The sequence below is a fragment of the Saccoglossus kowalevskii genome, chromosome 3 (genome assembly GCF_978046115.1).
Source record: "Saccoglossus kowalevskii chromosome 3, keSacKowa6.1, whole genome shotgun sequence".
Taxonomy (NCBI): domain Eukaryota; kingdom Metazoa; phylum Hemichordata; class Enteropneusta; family Harrimaniidae; genus Saccoglossus; species Saccoglossus kowalevskii.
Genome location: NC_140643.1, coordinates 28,867,741 through 28,886,914, shown reverse-complemented (window position 1 = coordinate 28,886,914; position 19,174 = coordinate 28,867,741). Strand labels below are relative to the sequence as shown.

At 35.9% G+C, this 19,174-nt stretch overlaps 1 protein-coding gene across 1 annotated transcript in view; it reads left to right on the top strand.

Moving 5' to 3' along the window:
• The window catches only part of LOC100369939 (importin-9), a 31,869-nt gene that overhangs the window by 1,945 nt on the left and 10,750 nt on the right, over positions 1-19,174 (top strand). The window contains exons 2-13 of the mRNA XM_006822482.3: positions 4,082-4,143; positions 4,630-4,716; positions 5,427-5,628; positions 5,884-6,059; positions 6,458-6,577; positions 7,751-7,910; positions 8,935-9,086; positions 9,662-9,760; positions 9,935-10,041; positions 17,718-17,857; positions 18,274-18,352; positions 18,631-18,859. Coding sequence (XP_006822545.1) covers positions 4,082-4,143; positions 4,630-4,716; positions 5,427-5,628; positions 5,884-6,059; positions 6,458-6,577; positions 7,751-7,910; positions 8,935-9,086; positions 9,662-9,760; positions 9,935-10,041; positions 17,718-17,857; positions 18,274-18,352; positions 18,631-18,859 — 1,613 coding nt within the window. The remainder of the gene's footprint in view (positions 1-4,081; positions 4,144-4,629; positions 4,717-5,426; positions 5,629-5,883; positions 6,060-6,457; positions 6,578-7,750; positions 7,911-8,934; positions 9,087-9,661; positions 9,761-9,934; positions 10,042-17,717; positions 17,858-18,273; positions 18,353-18,630; positions 18,860-19,174) is intronic.

Genomic DNA, 19,174 nt, shown 5'->3' with positions numbered 1-19,174 from the left:
ACTAATTTAAAACTTGGTCATTGATCATTTCTCAACGGATACTGGTAATCGTTTTTATATGATACAGCGTGAATATCGACCGCCGTGAATATGTTGTGATTGCGTAGACCACGGTAACCGTGCGTAAACTACGCTTTGACAATGACTTGTTAATAAAAGTAAAATGCGGTAAATATTTCATGCTGTATTCAGTTTACTGATAAAAATTGCTAGTTACCATTTAAAAAAAAACATGTCGTTTATTTGCCAAAATCAATTCAAACAGATCGTACTTCGACATCGATAATTCACTTTCACATTGCGTTACCCAAGAGTATTCGGTAATTTCCGAAGAATTGTCTCGGTACCACACAGCATTTTGATTGGATAACACATTTGACTGCAGGTCAAAAGCAAATACATCGTGGCGGAAAGAGCTTTTTATCGAGAGTTTGCGTACTATCCAACACATTTGTCAGTGGCGATATTGATGAAGATTTTGACTTTGACTGTGTTCCAACAGACTCAAATATTTTTAAGCTCGTAAATTCGGGTGGTACGTAATTAATATTGTAATAAAATGTGCATATTTGACCATTTCTGTTTCTTCATTGTAAGAATCAATGACAACGCACCTAATTTTGTAATTTTATTTTCCCTCAAACTTTCAAATACGTAATATCCCCGCAATCTGTCACACGGTGAATTAAAATTGTCAGTTGCACTCTTTTCTGAGGGGGGTGCTTGGGTAAGCGCACACCCCTAAAAAAGCCGATTTTATGAGTTCAGAACCATGGGCGCTAACACGGTCGAGTACGGTAAAACTCATCTTTTTAGCTGGCATCATATGTTGGCTAATTTAGCTAATCTGCAATTTCACTAATTTAACATGTAGCTACAGGAGGGGGGGGGTAATTTAAAATAAAGTATATTATTACAATGAGATTTTGGCACTTGAGCTAAATAATTAGGATTCTGTTAATTCAAATTTGTTAAAATATTATATACCGTATTACCCCGGGCACGCGCCCCTCCCTGGGCAAGCGCCCACCCCCCTGTTTTCACAAAAGTTACATGTTGGGGACATCCTCGGTTAAACGCCCAGGGTGATTTTTAGCCAAGAATTAGGTCAACAATAAAGTTGTATTTGTCAAAAACGAACGCGTTTGATTTATTTAAATAGTGTGTTCGTTACGGTAGTTCTCTTTTTGGAGTGTGTGGTGGCCCTGAAAAGGGCCGTTTTGTTTGTGTTTTTACGTAAAAACTCATTGGAAGAGCATTGCCAGGCGATGGACGCGGGGCTCTTTGGCAACGACCAAAAACGTATCCGTGTCCAGCCATTGGTTGGCCACGTAGAGGTCAAAATACGCGTTCTATTTTTACGCGTTAAGTTTGGCTCTTCCGTTTCACCCCCTCCGGAATGTTCTACTTTCGCAGCCTAATCGCAGGTTTTTCGAAAAACGTCGAAAAAACACAAGAATTAGTGGAAATGTTTCTATTTGGGGCGGATTATTGATAGAGGATAATGTCTTTATTACAAAAATGCTGAAAAACCGTGAGTTTTTGCCTTAGTTATTTTTTTATCGGCGAAAAACTGCGAACTCGACAAATTTGGTTGCACAACTTCCCTCTATCATATACACCCAGCGACACCGATGCCAGCTGACTGTGAACGGGAGCTAGCACTTTTGAGACATTGCTACTTTCTTTCCATCCCTCATCACAGCTATGGCATTACGGTCATGTGGATTATTTTTCTGGCGTTGAAGAAAAACACATTTTGCCGACCTCAAGTCCATTACGATAACCATAATGACGCATGCCGACGTTGGGGACTTGTTGCATCATTGTCTTGTGTGTGGGTGCGTGAATAAATCATGTTAATGAGGTCGACCAGAGTTTATTTTCAGTCTGTTTTTTATGTATCGCCATTTGGATATGTTTATGTATTCACAATAGTTTGTAAACATTTCACATCAGTAATAAAAGTTTTTTTTGTTTCATAACCCTGTCTGCTATTCTTCAGTAATTACGATGCGATGTATCAATACGTGCGTGAACAAAATTATGCTAATGAGGTCATCGCCTTCTTGGATTACAAGCGGTAGTTTTTCCCGGCCGTTTCGACTTGCACTGATCACGGTTACTAAAAATGTAACCGTGCATTGATTACAATATTTACCATAGTTTGTAGTCAATTTCAGTGAGTAATACAACTTCATTCGCTGACATAAAACAAGTTTTGTTCTTGAAATTCGACCCTGTGTCTTAGTGTTCCCACAGAGTGCTCACGTTTATTGAAACCTCGCATAAATCAAGAAATAAGTACGTGTACAAAGTGTACGAAAGCATTCCTTTATTTGACCTTATCATACGATCACAAAAACAACTTTTTAAAATCTTTTTGGGGTGGTCCTCGGGTAAGCGCCCACCCTCAATTTTTCCCGATATGTACGTTCAGGCCCCTGGGCGCGTGCCCGGGGTAATACGGTAGCTGTTACAGTGACAGTAAAACATACTATAACCAGTAAGTAAGTTAGCAAGATGGCTTTCAACTTGGTACTTGCATGCCATCTTGCTGACTGACTGTCCAAATAATTATCAGAATCAATGTAACAGGATAGTATATACACAGGTATCACATCGTGAGGCACATCATCCAACATTTTGTCATAACATGTTTAGAATGCTTTTACTAATAACAGCAACAACAATGGGAGCAGGCGAGGGCAGTATTTGAAAATTATTTTGATATTGTGTGCATCTGAATCTGAAACGGATCCATCTTGTGTAAAAAAAAAAATTCAGACATCACCACCAGAACTGTGTCACTTATTGCTGACTTTATCCCAGTTGATGATTTGTTTGATGATTTGTTATTATGTAATGCCAGGGTTTTTTGCAACTGATGTGAGATGTAATGAAAATCCACGAAATGCTGTATGTTTCTTTAAAGTACTCGTTTGAATCTTCAATAAAGTCACATGGCAGTCACATGACCACATGAAAGTTGTATCCAACATCATATCGACTTTTATTTTTTTATTTTTATTTTTTTAATATTTCTTTTTGTGCCAGGCGACAGTTCCGGACATTGAATGTCACTGTTGTCTATCCTGCCTTTTTTTTGTATGTGAAAATTGCAAGTGCTAGTGCTGACACATAATGCATTTTCATATCGACTTGTAATTAGTGTAAACAGAGGTAAATTACTGTAGAATACTTTATTTTCACTTGTAATTTATTTTCGCTATTTTCGCTGAAGGGATGATTCCGTGAAAATAAAATCCAGCGAATATACTTTTTTTCCTATATTTCACATTAAACTCATCAAAAATCAGTGAAAATAAATTCCAAGCAAAACGACCAAAAAGTCCTTTCAGCGAAAATTAATTCCTGCGAAAATAAAGTATTCCACAGTACTTGTAAATTATGAATTTTCGTGAAATATATTATAGTTTGATATGGTTTAAAACAATTCTGTGAAAATAATTAGTGTGAAATTTTACCTTCTCACAACCTCTACTACATCATTAGTACAACTAAAACTATCACAAAAAAATCAGCAAAAAAATATCGGTATTACCATCGAACTACATGATATTATTGTTTGTTTTCTATCATACAATGTATCTATTAGTGTCAAGGAAGGTAGCCATGGTATCTACCACATTATTTGTTTGAATTTATAACCCTACGTCATAGCATATGTTTCTGTGCATTAAATGGAAAAGTACACTGAATCACTGATAGAAGATTAAGTCATAAACTGTAACCATTTGTAATTGGTTAAATCTTGTTCATAATAATCTTGTCCCTATTTACAGTGACTAAACTACATGTAGTTAGAAAAAACAATGAGTATTAGCCACAACGACAAACAACTATTTCATCGCTACCAGAAGACCAATTATAGATTTGATTTGTTTGATTTGATGTGATGTTCATGATTTCTTGGCATTAATGCAAGTGATGGCCAAACTTGCAAAATCTGTTTTTATTTCACAGATGTAAAACATAGCAATTTTTAGAAGTTTTTATACATAATTTTGGAATCGATCCAGTGTGTGACAGGCTGATTAGTATAGTTTTTATATTGCAGAGTTTGGTGTATATCTTGCTGAGTTTACATTGGATCCACAGGGTGCCCTCGCCATCAGACAGGTAAAAAATAAAATATAATATTCAAATCATCTGATTTCAACAACAATTACTTCTATGTGCTCAGTGTTTACTGGTCTATGGTGCTGGTAACTAGAAAGACCCAACCAACCACCCGCCTCACGCTGGTTAAAGTGAACACTAATATTAATACTAACCCTCCCTAATGTATGTACATAAATATGTAGTGTTTGATGTTTATAGTTTGCTTGAATGTAGCAATTGTCCTAAAATGCCGAAAACTCATTCATAACCGAATCCACCAAACTGCTCAGTTCGTAAACTTCAAATATGGATATCTTGCAAATTCCCATAACTGTTGCATATATTGTATTTCGCATATTACTTAAAATGAATATTAAAATTCAGTTATGCGGCGCCCTTTGTGTTAGTGGAAGCCCAGTGTTAGATCACCATTGTAGTCGCATACTGGTTTAGGTCAAAGGTGACAATGCTCAATGTTTTTTGCATGTGTTCAATCATTTGTAGCTGGCATCGGTTATATTAAAGCAGTATGTGGAAGCTCACTGGTCACAACATTCTGATAAGTTCAGACCTCCAGAGACCTCTGACACGGTGAGTATAAACAGTATTAATGATGTTTTCTTTTAAGATTGTTGAAATTCTTTTAAAACACTGTAGTGGGAAAAAATGATTACAGGAAAAAGAAAACATGTTAATAACATTTGCATCAATCTATACGAATAATTTTATATTTTCTTATGGCTAAAAAAAAAAGTTATATATGATTTGACATTTTTGTTCTTATATCATCTGTTACAATAGAGTAGAAAAAATAAAAAATTGGTGTATAGATTTATTTTCATATCTGTAATCTCATAGTATGACATTGAATTGGGCAAGATTTTTCTTATGGCTAAGAAAAAAAGTTATATACGATTTGACATTTTTGTTCTTATATCATCTGTTACAATAGAGTAGAAAAAATAAAAAATTGGTGTATAGATTTATTTTCATATCTGTAATCTCATAGTATGACATTGAATTGGGCAAGATTTTTCTTATGGCTAAGAAAAAAAGTTATATATGATTTGACATTTTTGTTCTTATATCATCTGTTACAATAGAGTAGAAAAAATAAAAAATTGGTGTATAGATTTATTTTCATATCTGTAATCTCATAGTATGACATTGAATTGGGCAAGATTTTTCTTGAAGCTGATTTGTTGCTGTATCCTATACTTTTTGTATTCTCCGACACCAATAAAGTCACTAACACTTTCCGCACCAGCATATCAGAGTAAGATATGAATGTTCTTTTGTAGGCCAAGATGGCCATCAGAAGCATGCTCCCAGCAGGCCTTAGAGAGACGATCAGTAAAGTTCGCACCAGTGTGGCCTATGCTATATCAGCTATAGCGCATTGGGATTGGCCTGATGCTTGGCCGCAGCTATTCGGTGAATTGATGGGTGCATTGACCAGTGGTGACAGCAATGCAGTCCATGGTGCTATGCGTGTACTCACAGGTAAGACTTATGTAGCAGCAAATATGTGTAATCCACCAATAATGTTTACTTTATACTTATAATGGTTCATACTGGACTAGCATGTATTATTCATGTTTGTAAGGCGCTAAAACTAAAGGCAATCTTATGTTGCACTCTCAGATCATTCCTATAATTTTATTTGGACTATGAAATAGGGATGATAAAGCATAAATTATGAAAGTATTTAGTGATTCACTTTTGTTTGTCATAATATTTAGTCATTTATTTCTTTAGAATTTTCCCGTGAAGTGACCGATATGCAGATGCCCCAAGTAGCACCAAAGATTTTACCAGAAATGTATAATATATTCATAAATGATGAAGTATTTAGTATTCGTACCAGATCCCGCGCTGTGGAAATATTCAATACATGTGCTGGGCTCATATTTAGTATGAATGAGCTCCACAAGGTATGATTGATAATTCTATATTCTGTCAAGGGATGCTTGATGGTTGCTGGGTGTTTCATGGTGATTGGATGGCTGATTTGGTTGTCGGTAGTTTGTCAATTTGTTAGCTGGCTGGCGGATTGATTGTTTGCTGCATGGTTAGATGTTACTTAATAGTCACTGGGCTGGTTGATGTTGGCTGAGTGGGTGTTGGTGACTACTTCTTCTAGATCTAAAACCATGACTGGTACTGTGTCTGTGTTGCATTTATGTAATTATGTGCTAGACACAATGGAAATAAAGAACCTAACTGATTGCTGTCAGACCACACTATTTGTAGCCAGTTCCAGCTATCCTCTACCCTGCAGAATTAATTAGCTCATGTTCTATCATTTTGTTTTCATTCTCTATCTTATAAGGGCGTAGCCAAGCAGTTATTGTTTCCAGTGTTGTCACAGTTTGTGGTTGCCTTTGGTCAGGCGTTGTCATTTCCAGATGGTGACAAATCAGATAGTGGCTTGAAAATGGAAGTAATTAAGGTATGTTGACACTGATAATTTCCAAAATATTATGTGATCATCAGTAAAAATCTTGTGCAATTTTGTAACCATAACAATTTCACAGGAAATTTTGTTTGAGATCATCAAATTGAGATAATATAGAATGAATTTTATAGAATGCATCTGATAGCTGATATTTTTATTCAAATTCTAGATATATTATATTTAGAGTTGCCTACTTGAAATTTAGCTACTGCTCCTCTAATTGTGGCCAAAATATTGTGTAGTCCTGATAGAACATTAAACCACTGAATTGGAGGTATAAAAGAAAAGATGGTGACCAGATTTTAGTATGCAAATTGCTCTCCATAGTGATGTATCTGGTTCGGGTACACGTGATATTGTTCTTATTGATAATCAGAATGGATTAAGTACCGGTACTTTTCTGTTGTATACAATCATTATTATTTATGGAACTCAAATTTGAGGTCACTTTAGTAGTTGGGCAAGATTTAAGCACAATTCTAGCCTAAAAGTTGATGAGAAGCCATGTGAATTTTTAAAATGATTGTCAATCTGAATCACTGGTATATAAGATCATATATACAACAAACATCACAATTGCGTGAAATTAGTCAGATCGAAACGTGTCCCAGTGTCAGCGACAGGCTTTGTAAACGATAATGTTTTGGTTAGTTGAGTAGACATTTATGATAAACAAATCATTGTAGCAAACATAACGTTCAACCGTCCACTGCACGTAATATAAATAGGTGACGGTAGATGTTGTGTTGGCGACACACGTTTGTGTTAGGCTAGTTTATAGGGGGCATAGCTCTTCTGTGTCGATAAAAAACCCTTATGTCTGAAAATAACAAATTTGATGATACCAACTAAAAAAACACCACAAAAACCAAACGCCGACACAAAAAGAGCCAATGACCCACAGCTAAATGAATCAAACTGTTACACTCGTTAAAACACGGTATATCTCTTTCTGGAGAATGTGGTGGCCGTAAAAATGATGGGCAGGCCATTATATTTCCTATGATGCACATATATTTTAATACCTGTGTGATCTTTGAGGATTGTTGAGCAAGGCTTTAATTTACTCTAGTTACACATGTATGTATCAACCTTTTTAGCCATATAACTTCGCTATTCTATATACAATACCTCAAGATTACACATTTCATTGTTTGTCTCTTACAGGCAGTTACCACCCTAGTTAAAAGTTTCTCTAAACAGATGTCTCAGTGGTTACCCGAACTACTGCCACAGATATGGAAAGCACTGACAGAAAGCGCTGACGTCTACGTGAGAACTGTTGTTAATGATACAGAAGATGCCGATGATCCTGTTGATTCGGATGGTCAGTACGGTATTCAAATAAATCATATAAGAATTATTTAATATATACGATACGTAGTACAACAATATATTATTGTATAAAATATATTATTATATAAAATTATGCATGTGTTTATGTAAATGCATGTATCACTAGACCCATAAAATTAAAAAGTTGACAATGTACAGTAGTTACAGTGAAACTCCTTCTTAATAATACAATTGGAGACAGAATAGTGTGTCCATTGTGTGTATGCCACAAATCTGGCGACACATGTGTAATACAACTGGGGAAAGAATAGTGTGTTTATTGTGTGTATGCCACATGTGCAATACAACTGAGGACAGAATAGTGTGTTTATTGTGTGTATGCCACATGTATAATACAACTGAGGACAGAATAGTGTGTTTATTGTGTGTATGCCACATTTGTAATACAACTGAGGACAGAATAGTGTGTCCATTGTGTGTATGCCACAAATCTGGCGACACATGTGTAATACAACAGAGGACAGAATAGTGTGTTTATTGTGTGTATGCCACATGTGTAATACAACAGAGGACAGAATGATTTGTAGGTTGTGTAATACAAATGGGGTCAGTATAGTATTTCCTGTTGGTGGCAGCACTTGAAACTTGATGCACAGAACTGTGCAGGGCATTAACTACAGTTGGTGCAGACACAGCAATCATTTCACATACAATGGTGCATGTGCAGGGCATTAACTACAGTTGGTGCAGACACAGCAATCATTTCACATACAATGGTGCATGTGCATGGCAACAGTTTCCAGAGTCGGCATGTACAAGAAACTGTGACAGATATTTTTCCCCCCATCTGTATTGACTCTGTACAATTTTAATTTACTTTTTACTTCTAAAAATATTGAAAAAAAACACATTTTCTGTGGATGAATACGTACATGCATTGGTTGTATCACATCAACATTTACCTCTTGCGACAGCGTATAACTGCGCCGTCCTTGCATTAGTCGCAGGGTTATGTTTCTTTGTGTGACAAATTTTAATTTTTTATTTCTCTTCAGGTGAAGTGCTTGGTTTTGAAAATTTAGTTTTTAGCATATTTGACTTTGTGCATGGTTTAGTGGAAACTCCACGATTCCGAAGTACAATTATAAAAAGTTTGGATGATATTGTATACTACATTATACTGTATATGCAGATTACAGAAGAACAGGTATGTAGAATTAAGTATGAGTGGCCATTAGCACTATTGTAGTTAATGAGCCAGTAGCACCATAGCAGGACAGACACTCAACTCAAAGTCAGATATGCAACCATCAAACTGAAAAAACAACACATACTTGGCGATAAATATTTTGGACAGGTTTCCACATTCAAATATTTAACATATTCCCCCCCCCCCTAGAAACTTCCCTGGAAAAAGATAAAAAAAAAACCTATTTATGCTTCTTAATAGGAGAATTGAGATGACTGTGACTGTTTTCTGGTGTTATGGTATTCATCAAGTTTGTGAGCTTTCATCTTTTATCGTCATTTGGTTCATACATTCATGTAACCATTGTTTAAGGTATATTTTGTTGACACTAGAACATGAAAAGGGATGTTTTTCTACCTTCAACAAAATGTGCTTAGCAATGAAATTTTGGTCCCCAAGTTTTAACTGAGTGCCCCTCTGGGGTTAGTGCTGTTGTCATTCGTATTCCAAACATTTTAGATATTTAACGTTTTCTCCATTCCCTGCTGTAATGATTAAGATCCCCATCTTATATTATGTCATTTGTCTCCTAGGTAAAATCATGGACTTCAAATCCAGATCAGTTTGTGGAAGATGAAGATGAAGACACATTTTCTTACTCCGTGAGGATATCTGCCCAGGATTTACTATTGGTGAGAAATTTTTGTTCTCAGAGTAAAAGAATAGTGATGAAGGTCCATATCATGATAGGCCATACCTTTAGGGTTGCATTTTTATATTTATTTGGCGTCACAGAAGTTTCTCCAATTGTATACAAACCATTTATAAATCAGAGAGTCACTAATTTCATTTGTGATTTATTATAGTCTGTGGCAAGCGAGTTCCAAGCGGAATGTGCCGTAGGTATTGCTAATGCAGTTACAAGACATTTACAGGAAGCAGAAGTCGCTAAGAATGCTGGGAATGCAAACTGGTAAGTTAACAATACACGTATTTCACTAAAACTATTTGTGTTGTAAGACTGAGACTTCTGTTTTTATTCGGTCGACAAATGTTCTCTTTGTTACAAAGTGCAGTGTTCTCCCGAGGTCAAAACAGCGTCGCGGGTCGCGACGCGATCGGATTTGCCCGCAACGCAATGTGTTTTCTCCGCGATGCTATTATTTATCCCATGATCTGATTTCTTCAGTCTCTCACAGACTGTAAAGTTTCCTGGCTAACTAGTTAAATCTACAAATGCATGGTATTAATGCCAAATTCCCGGGATAATCCCCTGTTGTTTCTCATTGGTTGGATATCGTTTATAATAAAACAAAGCAGTTCTATAAAGACAAAGCCGTAAGCCCCAGTGTCAAACGCTTTTTGCAAAACGTATATTCATATGCAAATGATATAGTCACACTTGGGGTCAAAAGCCACATGTTTCCGGTGTGTACGAAACGTATTTTAATTATTATTTTTAGAAATGTAGTCGTACTATTATTCTAGGTTTTGATTTTTATCAGTATTTTTGATATTGTAATTGTTTTTTGAGATCAGAATGTGAAAAATATATATTTATGAAGTAAACAATTTTGACCTCGTGATCGTGAATCCAAGATGGCGTCACCCATGTAAAATCCAGCGAGCGTGAACTTCCCACTCGGATCGCATATCGTGCTCAGATCCGGATGAATTAACCCTTTGCGCCCCAATGCGGCCATATACGGCCGCTTATTTCTGACCAAAGATAACCCAATTCGGCCGTAAAAGGCCACCCGTTAATGCACTGTCAAAATCCCAATGCGGCCGTAAACGACCGGTATTTCATAGATTGAAACAGAAGTTGATTCTGATCTCCCCTGACCTTTGCATGAACAAATAAATTGTTGATGAAAATAATTCGAAATACAGGTACGTCCAGACTGAAAGTTATATACGAATTGTCCTCATACTTTTCTTGTACAACGGGTTTTTCATGTGGTGTCTGTGAAGAGCTGTGAAAATTTGCATAAATAAACAAACACAGCGGCATGTTTGGTGAAAGTTCATTTATTCTATCGCAGTTTTTATCCAAAATAAACGCATAATACATACAATTTATATTCATCTGAACTGAAAACATTATTTAAATAAATTACCTGTATGAAATGTTGTTGACTCCCATGTGCGAAGCACAAAATGGGAGTCTTTGCAGTTAGTGTGTCTGTATGTGTGTATGTGTGTATGTGTGTGTGTATGTGTGTCCGACTGTTCCACTGCTATCTCAAGAACCATACATCGGTTTTTGATGAAACTTGGTGCATAGATGCTCTGGGCCAATGCGCAGATTTGATTAGGTTTTGGTAAAAATCCATGCTCGTTAATTACCTAATTTGCATGATAATTAGCTAATTTTTAGCTGTTCTATGACTGTTCCACTGATATCTAAAGAACCACTCATTGGATTTTGATGAAACTTGGTACATAGATGCTCTGAACTAATGCTAGGTTTTGATTAGTTTTTGGTAATAATCCGTGGATACTAATTACCTAATTTGCATAATGATTAGTCAATTTTCGGTTTTTCCACTGATATCTCAAGTACTAATCATCACATTTCAATGAAACTTGGTACATAGATGTCATACGACACTGCACAGACCTGATAGTTTTTATGGTAATATCAGTACATATTAATTACCTAATTTGCATAATTAATTAATTTTCAGCATTTGATATAAGTAGTTAGCATTACATTTCAATGAAACTTGGTACTTACATACTCAAGGACTATGCAGAGATTGATTGTTTTCGATAAATATTTGTGCATATTAATCACCTAATTTGCATAATTAGTTAATTTTCAGCTTTTCCATGGGTATCTCAAGTACTAATCATCGCATTTCAATGAAACTTGGTACATAGATCCTTTAGGACTATGCAGAGACCTGATTAGTTTTAGGGTAAATAATTGTGCATATTAATTACCTAATTTGCATAATTAATTTTCAGCTTTTCTACTGATATCTAAAGTACTAATCATCACATTTCAATGAATCTAGAATTATGCAGACCCAATTAGTTTCCGGTAAATATTTGTGCATATTAATCACCTAATTTGCATAATTAACCAACTTTCACACTGATATCTCAGGTACTATACATCACATATCAATGAATGTACATGGATGCTGTAGGACAATAGACAGACCTGAATAATTGTGGGTTACAATCTGTACATATTAATTACCTAATTTGCATAATTAACCAATTTTAAGCTTTCACACTGATATCTAAAGTACCGTAAAAACTCCAAAATTTCGACCGGTTTTAAATAATTGGTGTTAGAAATGTGACGTGTTTTTAGAGTCAAAATTAAGGTGCATTTTCGGACGGTCGAATTTTTCAGAATAGAAATCAGCAAATGAAAAAATGGGGATGATAGACAGTGTGCTTCATTAGTTTTTAAAAAATGCAATGTCCGTCAATTGACGTAAACTTCCTCATGTTTCACGGTAAAAGCAAAGGTCGTGGCCGAGTTGTAACTCAAAATCTAAACAAAGTCATCAATCAGTGAGTATTATGACAAGCAAAACAAAACATCAAGACGCGGAGAAGAGGTCAGCACAAAACTAATAGGTCAAAAGACAAAGCTGTCTCGCACTACCTAGGAAAACTTGCAAATGTTCGAAGTACAGGTACCCATTGGACAAAAGATACATGGAAGTTTAGCAAACTATCTCCCCGACCCAGTGCAATGTATCCGGTTAGAATCAAAGCTCACGTGTCCCTTATTTGAGGGACCAAATTCTGCCGTAAATTCGCCCTTGGATTAAAAAATAAAATGGGATTTAAGAAAATAAAATGGGACTTTTAAGGTGTATTTTGGCGTCATTTTTCGGACATTTCAATCAATCCTGCCGGCTAAAATAGAGTAAGTTTTACCGTAGTCATTGACGTCTGTCTATTCAAGAGTACACGTGTATGATTTTTATCGTGACTAGCGTGAGCGGGTAAGCTTCCTTTCGAGAATGAGCTGTTATCACTGTGAACAATGTTAAATTATTCTTCAGATGACCAGTTTATTTTTTAAAAACAACTAATTTTTTTATTTAAAAAAAATCATGCCGTTTTCGCATCAAAATCCAAGCCAAAATATCGTACTACAACATCAATCTCTTCCGCATTGCGTTCAATAACATTAACATATTTAAATAAGCTATGGTAATTTGAACACGTTGGCATCATCCAGCTTTTTGATTGGTTAATTAGCGATTTGATCTATTTGACCTAAGAGAACATGGCGGATATCCTACAGCATCAAACGTTTATACGAGACCGGAATCGTTCGCTTACGATGAAACTAAGTTGACTTTTATTTGTATTTCATAACCATTCAACAAATTTATTTTGTGTACATTATTATAATCACTACTGAGTACAGTAATAATCAACAATTCAGAAACGCAGCATGCCGAGATTTTTGTGTTCGTTTTTATTTGAAACTTCGTTTATTTAGAATATATCGTTACCAATAAAATAAAAATCTCTCAGTCAATCAGAAACCCGGATTCATGCCTTCGAGGAAGGTCCCGTTTGAACGCTCACATCGTTTTTTTTTCGTTTGGGGGAAAACTAAAACTGGTCGCAATTTTCGAATAAGAATGAGTCGGCAATTTTTAGTGGAGTCGAAAATTTGGAGGTAAATAAAACACCGAAACCCGGCAAATAAATAGGCGATCGAATTTTTAGAGGGGTCGAAATTTTGGAGTTTTCACGGTACTAGTTATTCCATTTCAATGAAACTTAGTACAAAGATGCTCTAGGACAATGTACAAACCTAATTAGTTTGGGGTAAAAATCTGTTCATATTAATTCCCTAATAAGCATAATAATTCATAATTTTTTGGTTCTAATCACATTTCAATTAAACTTGGAGACATAGATTTTCTGTTATATTGCGCAGACCTCATTAGTTTTACACTCAAATCTGGTCATATTAATTTTCTGATTTGCATAATTAGTTTTCAGCTAAGTAATTTCGAATTATATTTAATGTGTCTCCAATACTCTCAGCAAATGGGAGTTCTTTCTAAGCTTTCTTTGATTTTTCCTTGTCGGCGAGTTTTTATGTCGAAAAGTCAGACTGTCATCGCAATCAGTCTTGCGTGCCAGCAGAGGTCAACACGTGAAAATTGCCGTAGTCGCTGGTTCTGTAAAAAAGGCAATCCCAGCTATTTTTCACTGCAAGTCCTTATTTCGCCTCTGTTGTATTTCCACTGGATATCCATGTATTTTTTTCATTCACAGTGTCCAAATATCGCTTTAAAATGGGGGTTTTAAACAGGAATATCCAATGACCTCTGTAGGCCAAACGACACGGTCATCAATTACCGTTGGTTTGAATATTTAAACACGATCACTGTGTCGTTGCCCCTGTAATTCCCGCCCTACTGTTCCATATTATGTATATTCCTAATAAAGAATCCTGCCAAATAAGGAATACTTCTTCCGAATATATGTATAAATTACCCACTAATTTGACTGTGGCGGGAATATGCAAGGTTTTTCAGTGGTTGTCAGACACGATCATTCAGTTGACCTCCACTGCGTATTTGCATTTATTTGTAAACACAGCTGACTTGTAATCGAACGAATTAAATTCCTGTCGAGTATTTTTTGATTTTTTATGCAATTATTCACAACTATTTGTGTGATACGTTTTAAGTTTTAACTCAGTGATGAATTTCCAAACTGTGAGCGAACAGCAGACTGCGGGCCCCAGTACCGGGATGCCACAGCAACCGGCCGACTCAGAGCTGTCATCGCAAACTGATCGTGACGCAATTCTGAGATTTTTCGATGAGTCTGATTCAGACACTGAGTTTAAAGGCTTTACAGTGGAAGAAATAGACGAAGGGAGATTGAGATGTGAATTGCTATGCCAAAATACCAACTGTGGCAGTGACATCGATCCTAATGAACTGTTAGACTTGCTGAATGCCGACAGTGACTCGGACTCTGATGCCGATGACTCCGCCGATACACCAAACATCTGGTCAAATGAAAGGACCGACGTGAACATTCAAGCACATGACGACCAGTTTTCAGGACCAAGACATGGTGTTGGTTTTGACGGGGAACCACTGGATTTTTTTAAATTATATTTTACGGACGATTTTTTGGATTTGTTGGTCGGGGAAACAAATAAATACGCTAGACATAGACAGGAAGTTACCGGGCGCGTAGACCGGCATTGGTATGAAATGGACAGAGATGAAATGAGTGCCTATTTCGGTGTTATCATCCTGATGAGAATACATCCGCTTCCAGAAGTACCGGATTATTGGTCTTCAGATGACCGTCTCCAAGTTCCCGGAGTGGCAAAAGTCATGCCACGAAACAGGTTCATCAAAAATAGCCAGTATCTCCATCTCAGTGATTTTGTTAGCGAACCTAATCGGACTGACCCAAACCGCGATCGTCTTTACAAAGTTCGGCCTATCATCGACCTTGTCCGTAAGACATTTCCTGAACATTTCTATCCATTCAAAGAAATATCTGTTGATGAGGCAATGTGTAAATTTAAAGGCAGGTCTCATATGATCCAATATATGCCCGGGAAGCCAGTAAAGTGGGGCTTCAAAATATGGTCTGTCGCATGTCCCAGAACAGGCTACACATTTGATATGTCCCCGTACACTGGCAAGAAAAGCACTCCTGAGAAAGGTCTTGGTTACCAGGTTGTCTGTGATTTAACACAGCAATATTTTTATTTTGGTCACCATATTTATTATGATAATTTTTTCAGTTCTGTACAGATAGCATTAGATTTATATTCCAAAGACACATACATTTGTAGCACCATTCGTAAAAATAGTAAAGGGCTGCCAGGGGAAATAAAGAATTCTGTGAAAATGAAACAGGGTGACTATATTGTACGTCAGAGTCAGAAAGTTGTTGCTTGTACCTGGTATGATAAACGTGAAGTTCGAATGCTGACAACAAATTGTTCACCAGGTGGGAGAGATGTCACCAGGGGTGGGAAAACATTTTTTACTCCTTTTTCTGTTTTGCAATATAATCAGTACATGGGTGGTGTGGATCTGAGTGACCAGTTGGCATCTTACTATTCCATTAGTAAGAAGTATATGAAATATTGGAAGTATCTTTTTTTCTTCTTTATCCAACGAATGATTGTTAATTCTTTTATTTTATATTCAATTGCTCACTCCCCTAATCCAAGAAGAAGGTATAGGCAACTAGATTTTCGTCTTGATTTATCAAGTCAGCTCATTGCTGGGTACTGTAGTCGTAAAAAAACGTGGGCCACAACCACAGTCACTTGGTGTTGAAAACAGCTTGAGTTACGCCAACCTCCCTACTCATAAGTGTGAAATGATGCAACCAAATTCCAAGCGAAAGAAACGTTCTTGTAAATGATGTTCTAGAATTGGTAAGAAAACTCCTAAGGGTTATTCTGTGGAGACTTCATTTGGGTGCAAGTTTTGTAATGTATTTCTGTGTAAAGATGACTGCTTTATCAGGTACCATGCCTGTATGCTACAGCATTGAGTAATATTTTTTTATAATAAATTAGAAACCAAGTGAATTGTAAATAAAATGTTTTTTTTTTTTTTAAATGAAATGAAACTACAGTGTCCTAGTCTTCTTTTCCCTGTGTACATGTCAACCTACCTGGCTCACACTGAATTGGTAAAGAAGTTTTGGGTAATGGGAGTACAAATATGCAAATTAGTAATGGGCCCTGCAACATTGTTGCAACAAAGTATCTATGGTGTGCAAAGGGTTAAGTGAAGCATAATGGAAAATAATATATTTATCAAGAAATCAGGAATTTTAATCAAGAAACGTGTGGAAATTGGAGTGACACTTGTGTTATTTCTTGGAGGAAAAGTCTCAATTTTACGTGGTATAATTCCTAATTCAGACCTCCGTTGTCTCGACTTGTTCACAATTGTTCACATCAATGATTAAAAAAAATACATAAAGATGGATAATTTCAGCCAGAAAAACTATTATTGCTCGAACATAGTAGCGCAAGTATCGTGACTCGTAACAGTTGTAGTATTTAACCAGAAAACAACAGAAATGGAATACAAGCACTGAGAATCATCAACCCAATGTTTAATTTACCAGGACCGAACAGGGTTTTATAAAGTTGCTGATTGCTGGGCCAAGCAAAGAAACAGAAAACTCAGTATTTCTGCGGGACATTTGCAATACTAAACATGCAGTGCAATAATTGTATACAGATTGTACATAAAATAAATAGAAAAAAAAGGAGGAAAAAACTGGTCTTGTTTTATTTCCCAAATGACAAACAATATGTTAATTTATGCAAATGATATGCTAATTATTATGCAAATTAGCCGGGACTCTATGGAAAATTTCTGGGGAGAACACTGAAGTGCCCAAAGATGTACATTGTATATTTGGGTTGTAATAATTGTAGTCTCTGTTTTGATGTAATCCAAAACGATTGGATGAATGAACGAATGAATGAACGAATGAATGAATGAATGAACGAATGAATGAATGAATGAACGAATGAATGAATGTTGATTGATTGCATCCTTTTAGAGAATACATTTCTAATTTGGTTGATCAGTGATTGTTTTCTCTTAAATAAAATAATAACATGGTTGAAATTTATTTTTTGCGCAGGTGGAAAGTACATGAATCATGTTTGTTAACAATGGGTTCCGTCAAAGCTTTAATTATTGACACAGTATCTAGTGGTAATTTAAATTTTCCATTGAATGACTTTTTAACGTCAGTAATACTTACTGATCTCAATGTTGCAGGTGAGTTGACGTTTCTGTGTGCATACATGCTTTCAATTGTGACCTGATTTTTTTGTTTTGAAACTGTCTGTTTTGTATTCCTGACTTTTCTTCCAATCTTTCTACCTTTATATTCAGCAGTCGGCTGCAACTGGCAGCATTATTGACTTTTAGAAATTGGATCCTCTGAAGAAAATGAAACATTGAATACAAGTTTATAAATAACAACCAAGTAGATGTATGAAAAACATAAATTAACCACTTCCAAATATATTTCTATGAGAATGTCTTAGCCTTGGTGTGCATAGTTTTGTTTTTTTGTACTAATGGTCAGCTTGTGGAAATACTAATCAAATTATATTGTAGAATAAGTTATCACTTGGCTTACTGACATTTGTAAAAAAAATATTTTTTTTTTTTTTTTTTATCTGTGACAGTATCTCCATTTTTACTGGGTAGAGCTTTGTGGGCGGCCAGCAGATTTACATTAGCAATGACACCAGAATTAGTTCAACAGTAAGTACTGACATAGGCGTGGCATGGATTGGTGGATGTAAAGTGGTGGAGAATCTGCTTGTTACACGAGTCCTTTTTGTCATGGACAGTAGGAACAATATTGATTACTGGTGTGTAATCTGTCTGCATAATGTATGATGAACTATTCAGTCCATTGGACATTAACCACTGTTTTCATAAATACATTAAGAATGAACAACTGAATCTTATGCTTTTGCCAAAATGTCACATGATATCTGATTTAAGATTCCATACAACAAATGTTATTTACTCAACAGATTTTTAGAAGCCACTGTCCGTGGACTACAGAAAAACCAGCCACCATCAGTTCGAGTGTCATCTGTCAGAGCCGTTTATGGTTTCTGTGATCACTTGAAGACATCTAGTAACACGCAAATATTAGTACCGTACTTGACTCATATCCTAGATGGGTTAATTGTGTTGGCGACAGAATTTGCAGCGGAGGTCTTAGCACTAGTTATGGAAACACTATGTATAGTTATTACAGTAAGTACCAGCAAGGAATCTACCATCTTGTTATTCTATTGGACATCTCCTGAAAAGGATTTATTGGATAAGCTTATAAAACTGGTGTTATGTGCAGTCAAGATGCCAGTTACGTTGATTAAAGTCACTTGAATTGCACGATCATCATAACACTGCAAGACAAATATACAGCTTAATATACAAATGATGTAAATGAGACTGTAGAGCTAATGATTGTAGGGTGCTTCTTGAAAATTATATCCATTATAAAATTGATGAATTTATCTTTAGTAGAAAATGAATAATTTATCAGTTTTCTGGCATGCAGTTCTTTGG